Source organism: Onychomys torridus, chromosome 3 (genome assembly GCF_903995425.1).
Source record: "Onychomys torridus chromosome 3, mOncTor1.1, whole genome shotgun sequence".
NCBI classification, from domain to species: domain Eukaryota; kingdom Metazoa; phylum Chordata; class Mammalia; order Rodentia; family Cricetidae; genus Onychomys; species Onychomys torridus.
The window spans coordinates 125,316,135-125,323,573 of NC_050445.1; the positions used below are offsets into that span (position 1 = coordinate 125,316,135).

At 42.1% G+C, this 7,439-nt stretch overlaps 1 protein-coding gene across 1 annotated transcript; it reads left to right on the forward strand.

Moving 5' to 3' along the window:
• The first annotated feature begins 5,903 nt into the window (after positions 1–5,903).
• On the forward strand, positions 5,904–6,824 carry LOC118579260 (JNK1/MAPK8-associated membrane protein-like). The gene has a single exon (XM_036180413.1). The coding sequence runs from the start codon at positions 5,904–5,906 to the stop codon at positions 6,822–6,824; it is 921 nt and encodes a 306-aa protein (XP_036036306.1).
• The last annotated feature ends 615 nt before the right edge of the window (positions 6,825–7,439 follow it).

The following is a 7,439-nucleotide window of genomic DNA, read 5'->3' on the forward strand; positions in this document are numbered from 1 at the left end:
GTTTTTATTTGACTTGCAATTGCAAGTTAGATTCTCATTGTAGGGAAGTCAAGAGAGGAATTCAAAACAGCTTAGCCACATCACATCCAAGCACATAAGGGGAATAAATGCATGCATGTTTACTCTTCTGTCTGCTTTCCTTGTTCTAATACAGCTGCAAAACCAAAGGAATGGTGCTGCCCACTTGGGGCTGAGCCTTCGCATATCAATTAACACAGTCAAGACAGTCTTGCACAGCCTTGCTGACAGACCCCCAACTGATCTAGACAATCTTGACTTGAGACTCTCTCCTCAGGTAATTCTGCACTGTCTCAAGTAAGTTGACAGAACCATCATGTTGGGCATAGTGGTGCACGCCTTTGATCCCAGCACTTGGGAAGCAGAGACAAGTGGATCTCTGAGTTCAGAGCAGCCTGGTCTACGTAACAAGTTTCAGGACAGCCAGGGTTACATAGAGATACCCTGTATTAAAAAAATCAACCAAACCACCTATCACATCCTGTCTGGTCAATTAAATTTGACAAGGGAAAATATTTTAGTTCAGTCTTCTAGGCTTGTTCTGACTACAAGTATGCTCACACTACCTCTTCATTTCTCACTTTTATCAAGTTGAGTAGCATACCTTGTTATCTGAGGAGAGGAGCTGTCGTTCCTGAGGGTGCACTAAGGATCAAACATCTCCCAACTCATTCAAGTGGAGCAGGCTCCTTCATGAAGGTTTTTGAGGCTCTCAATACCTATGAGCTGCATCTTATCCAGAGAAAACACTGAACCACTCCTCTGGGTGCTGAGTGTGGCAGTGGCCTCTAACCTTCTTAGTGTGTCGCCCACCCCATTGAATGGGGGAGCCCTGGAAGTGAGGAGGGCAATCCACCATCTCTGTCTGCCATTCCTGCAGTGAAACCTTTGTGTTATAAAATTAGGTCCCAGAATCCCTAGACCTCTAAGTCCTACTCAGCAAACCTTTGACCTCTTCTGTGTGAAGCTGGAAGGGGTGAGAGATGTGAGAGGCTGCCCTGTTCAGGGATCCCTACACTTGACCACATCCATTCATTCAAGATGACATGGGGTTGCCACTGGCAGTAATGAGAGGAGGCCACGAATTGAACTCTGAAGACATTTACTGTTGTTATTGAGTATCAGTGGGTTGTTGTAAACAAAAGAGACCTTAAATATTTTTACATCGTTCTCAGCAGCTTTGTTTTCTCACTGGGCAAGAGTCTATGGAGACCCTCACACTGACAGACCAAAGGCTGAGCCTCCCTCCCCCATCATTAATAACTGTTAGCCAAGTCCTTCTGTTGTTCTTTGTAACACAAATCTTAAAAGTTCTTACTCATAAAAACAAATCCAGGGCCAGGTATTGGGGTGAACACTGAAAGATCAGAGAGACAGAACAGACCACAGCTAACCTCACCTTGCCAATGCCTCAGCTGATCCTGTTTCCTCAAACTAGAAGAAGCCTCTGAGTCCTCATCCAAATGGATCTCAGCTGAACTGCTGCTAAAAACCCTAAAAGCTTAACCAGACTCTAGTTTCTGGTCCTCACGCCTTATATACCTTTCTGCTTCCTGCCACCACTTCCTGGGATTAAAGACATGTATCACCATGCCTGGCTGTTTCCAGTGTGGCTTTGAACTCACAGAGATCCAGACGGATCTCTGCCTTTAGAATGCTAAGATTAAAGGTGTTTGCCACCATTTTCTGGCCTCTCTATCTAGTGGCTGTTCTGTTCTCTGACCCCAGATAAGTTTATTAGGGTGTGTAATATATTGGGGAACACAATATCACCACAGTTCTTAGTCTTGTTTATCTGTCATCTTATGACCCTTGGCTTGATAATATTGAAAAAGCTTTGTTTATTTTATTAGTTATTTCTAAGACAGTGTTTTTATTTCAACTAAGCATTTTGACTTTTTATTCCCTATGTTTTTAATTTCTACATTAATCTCTACTAACTTCCTTTGGTTTGATTCTATATCAATATTTTCTCTCCATATTCTTTTGATGTCTTTTGTTGTCCTGTTTTAACTTCTTAATTTGAAATCTTTAGCAGTCATGCATAGTCAATCTGCTGCCCTCAAGCTACAAGAGGCCAAGCACAGATGTCTATGACTGTGATTCAACACAAAGTTGTAGATGTACTTGAAGTGATGATGATGATGTTGTTTTTGTTGTTGTTGTTGTTGTTGTTGTTGTTGTTGTTGTTGTTGTTTTTGGGACTGTATAGCTCTCCAGCATGGACTATGACAGTTTCAATGCCTTTGAGTCTCCTGTGAGTGGCTCATTGATTCCACTCTTTTTTCTTTTCTAACAAATAAGTGAAAACTGTAAAATTTTTCTAAAAAATTCTTTGGCTTAAGTCTATGAGTTTTAATACATAGAATTCTATCATACTTTCAGATTAAAATGTCTGTAAGTACCCTTAACTTCTATTTAAATTATGGGCCCTTCAGAAGATCTTAACTTGTTTGTTTGCTTGATTTAATTGAAAGTGTTTTGTTTTGTTTTTTTAATGTCTGTGTAAGTTAAACGATTACAAGCTCATAATTCTGGCTCTGCAGAATTCACTATGACTGTTTGGACACTTCCATGAGCTGTGTTTTATCAAGTCTATGTGCAGGGTATAAGGAGTTAATTTCAGTAAAACTTATTTTTCCTGAGAGAAGGCAGTTTGTGAGAGGGTAATGGCTTCCCCAAAAACCACTTTCAGTTCCAAGTCTTTGCCCTCTTCAGGTATTGATCAAAACTGACTCTTCTCTTAGCTTTGGTGCAAGAAGACTCTTCTAAAAGCGGGTAACAGTAAAGGCAGGGTCTCACAGTTGCTCCAAGTGCTGAGAATGAGTGACTTGGCTGTAACAAGACTTCCCTGTCACTCCCTCCAAGGTCCTGCACACATCACAGAAGGAAGAGTGGAAGGAGCTTAGGGATTGAGGGATGAGTAGTGTACGGCAAGCTTCTGGATTCAACGTGGTGGACACAATTATGAATACACAGCAACTACAGCTGTCCGCATGGGGCATGGGGGGAGGGAAGAAAGAAGAAGGGAAAGGAAAAGAAGGGACGTAGGTGGAAAGGGGGGTTGTCAGAGAAGGACTGAGATGGAGTAATGGGAATGAATGTAATTAACCATAGTGCACTGTATTCAAGTATGATACTATAAAATTTAATTAATTGAATAAATTTTAAAAAGGGCACTGTACATAAGCTGTGTTACTTCCTCCTCCATTAAGCCTACTTTACACCATACAGTAAAACTGATCAAAAAAAAAAAAAAAATCCATGTCCCAGGTTGTTTTCTGTAGAAAGGGAACTTCATACAAAAAGTAAAATCTCCCATTGCCTTTCCTGCATATTATAGAGCTTAAACTATAATCAGTCCATACAATGGCTATACACAGAACTTTAGGTGAGGGTGTGAGGTCTGGAATTAAGGATGGGTGGAAAACTCAGGCTTGTATCATCTCACATGTCAAAGATCCCCGAGACAAACAAGGAAACAAAGGTGGGAATCAGCTACTGAAGTGATGCTTTGAGGCCTCATCCACGTGGCTGAATTAATGAAATTTTTCTCAGAAGCAACTTCATCCTGCAAGCCAACCTCTTAGTCTAACCTCCTCTACTTAAAACTTAGGACTTAAATGGCTCTTTCAGAGAAAACTATGCTCAGTGGAGAAAACAAGGATAGTAGTGTAAACACTTTAACATTTGAACCGTATTCTTAAAGGTTGTCATATTACAATTCGCTGTGACATCCAAACCTTGGTTTTTAAAAGAAAGAAATCTGCATAAAGTTGAATGAGAGGACGTGCAAGATCAAGCTGGAGGTAACTCACCTCCCCCGATGCCTTAGAACCCAGCACAGAGTTCTCGACCACTGGGACCCTCATTCCAAGCACTGACTCTCTAGGTTAGACATAAGGCAACTGTAATCCCTCTGCCTACTTCCAAATGTGCTAAGCATGGCTGTTGACTTCCTAGAATGGAGTAACACTGCCACCTCACGCTTAGCCACAAGTTGCTCCTATGGCCCTCAGCATATTGATAACATCTGATAAGCAACCAGCATTCATTCATTTGTGGGAGACAATAATAACTGGCATAATAAGAAATGTAAACACTTTACTTGTGTGTGTGTGGCCAGCAGCGGAGATGGTGTTGGACATCAGACCCAAGGCCCTCTAGGTGCATGCTTGGTAAATGCTCTACCATGAGCTGTATTCTCAACTTTTATGTCTTAATCCAAGATTCCTAATGAATCAAAGAAATGAATTTCTAAGGGTTGGCTCTTGATTTACTACATCAGATTAAAAGTAACTACCAAACTAGAGCCTGCTCTGGTTGCCTCCTGCAGCTAACTTTCTCACTCACAGGAAATCAACAACTACTGACATCATAGGCTGCTACCCAGCAGACATGTATTCATAAACTGGTACCCAAGATATGTTGCCATAGACTGGTCCACAACAAACATGTTTCCATATACTGGTCCCCAGCAGACACATCATCAGACTGATCTCCAACAGATATATTCCATATACTGGTTCCCAGCTCCCAGGCTGAGCAGTTCCATTTGCCAGGAAGGGACCAGTTACTAAGCAAGCACTGAATATCACTGGTCATATGACAGCTAGAGCCACTTAAGCATGCAGATTTGGTCCAACTGCAGCAGAGCAAGCCATCCAGAACTCCTCTCTCATCATATTCTCTCCAAATGCCTAGAAGACATTTATCACATGTCAATCTGTAAGCTAAATATTTACAAGGCTAATACACTGTAGCTACCACACCACTGTTAATTTTAGCTTGCAATTACCAGCGAAAGGCAAACTATATGCCCCTTGGAATTTTGAAGTCAATATTAGGAAGTTCAATAGCCAGCCTTCAAGCCTGTCATCCTGAGCACCTCTAGCAGTGCCATAACTCTGGACTGGCAATCCTGAGGTAACCATGGTAGAATAGGTACTTCTAAAGAGTACTTGTGAGGAACAGGATGGGTCAGAAACCACACAGACCACACAGGAAGTGAAGGACAGACTGCTTGGGAGTGAGGAAGGGAGAGAGCAAGGTAAGAAATTTGGTTGAACTTAGATCTCTCTCTCTCCTCTCTCTCTCTCTCTCTCTCTCTCTCTCTCTCTCTCTAGTATTTGTGTGTTTCAAAAGTGAATTGTAATTTGTTAGGCAGGTGAAGGACAAGTGACAAAATGTCAAGGCTTCTAAAATCCAGGAGAACTTGTTCTGGTTTGGGATGAATTCATACACCATAAGGCAGTGTTGCATTTGCGGGTCCTTTCTCAAGAGCAGCTCTCTATCCAGGGAGCTCAGGAGGACTGCCTTACAATACATGAATTTACATGAGGAATCATTTCTCATCAAACACAAATGCTTAAGATGAAAGATTAAGACATTATGCACCCAAAGAGAGCTAAGCTTCCTTAAAATAATCCTGTTACAATGTGAATTTTTAGCATCTGATAAATTTATGAATGTCACCAGACACTGGCCTGTCACCTGTATCTTCTGCCCCACACCAATCTATTCAAAAGTAGGAACTGGGGTTTCTCAAGCATATCTGAATTTACAGTTCATCTCCTCTCTTATGCTAAGACCAGCAGCAAAGGCAGAAAAATCTGACACCCTGAAATACACTTCAAGGACCTGTGTCAGTTCTTCAGGAAAAAAATGCTTCAAGAGCCCTATCCAGACCAGGAAAAGGATTGCCTCTGAGAGCCTAAGTCAAGAAGCCAGGAGGGGGCTTGAACCCAGAGGAGGACCTGGGAGTGAAGCCTATAGGCCTGGTGGAGGGGCGGGGCTTCAGAATGGTTGTCCAGGTTACCCGGAGGCGGAGCCACCTGGACCGTTGTAGCCTAGATATTAGCATCCACTGATCTAGAAGTGGCCAGATGGCGTGCTTTGGACTCTACTGTGGCAAGACCCTATTATTTAAAAATAGCTCAGCTGAAATATATGGAGAGTGTGGGGCGTGCCCAAGAGGGCAGAGGACAAATGAAGAGAAATACTGCCAGCCTTGCACCGAGTCCCCGGAACTTTATGACTGGCTTTACCTTGGATTCATGGCGATGCTGCCTCTCGTTTCCCATTGGTTCTGCATCGAATGGGACTCAAAGAAAAGATGTTCCGGTGGTGTGCTTTTTCAGCAAGCTTCTGCATTGTTTGAATGTAGTATGGCAGCCATAGTCACATTACTTGTAAGTAATCCCCCTGGCACCCTTTCCATCTATTCATGCGGGGTACTGATGCTTTCGGATTGGTACACGATGCTCTACAATCCAAGTCCAGATTACATCACCACCCTGCACTGCACCCAGGAAGCCGTATACCCACTGTACACCATCGTGTTTGTTTACTATGCTTTCTGTTTGGTTTTCATGATGCTGCTCCGACCGTTTCTGATGAAGAAGATCCAGTGCAGCCTCTACATGCCAAACCCGTTCTTCGAAAGCATTTACACTGCCCTCTACTTCTTCCCGGTTTTGACTATGCTGCAAGCTGTTGCAGGGGGCCTCTTGTACTATGCCTTCCCATACATCATATTGGTGGCATCTTTGGCTAATCTGGCTGTGTACCTGGTTTTTGCCAAAATAGAGATCTTCAGTGATCTGATAAGAACGGACAGGCTTCTTGTACTGTTCAGCCACTGGTTTCTTCATGGCTATGGCTTAATTGCCCTCTCCAGAGAGGACCAACTTGAACAAAATCTCTCCTTTTTAATTTTGGTACCTCTCCCGCTCCTGTTTTACTTATTCACTACCAAATTTACCAAACCATCACGGATAATCTCAGAAGGAGCCAAATGGTACTGAATATAAAATAATAAGAAGAAAAAACTCAAGTGTTTTTAACTCTAAAAAGTAAAGAAAATTTAAAAATGTATTAGTATCATTCTTTTATAGATGAGAATAGTAAATATATACATTTAAATAATTTGTTATTTTTATTTGTGTGTATGTGTGTATCTGCATAAGCGCATGTTGCACATGTGCAGGTGCCTGTGGAGGCCAGCAGGGGGCGCCAGATCCCCTTGAGCTAGAGTTTCAGGTAGTTGTGAGCACCTGAAGTAGGTGCTGGGAACTGAACTCTCCTCATCTTGAAGAGCAGCAAACACTCTTAACTGCTGAGCCATCTCTCCAGCCCTGAGGGAACAGTGTATCTTCATACTTGTTTTCCTTTTGTTGGTGGTGGTGGGTTTGTTTGTTTGTTTGTTTGTTTGTTTGTTTGTTTGTTTAACTAACATCTGTGGTTAGACTTGGAAAACACAAAATATATGCACACTGTAGTATCTACTATACTAGAATCCTATTAGGAAACTTGAGTTATTCTTTAGTACATAGTGGTGACTCCTAATGGGAGTATCCCAATCTTCTTATGAAAAACCTTAACAGTTAGGACCTGAAAGCCTCCATACTGGCTCAATTATT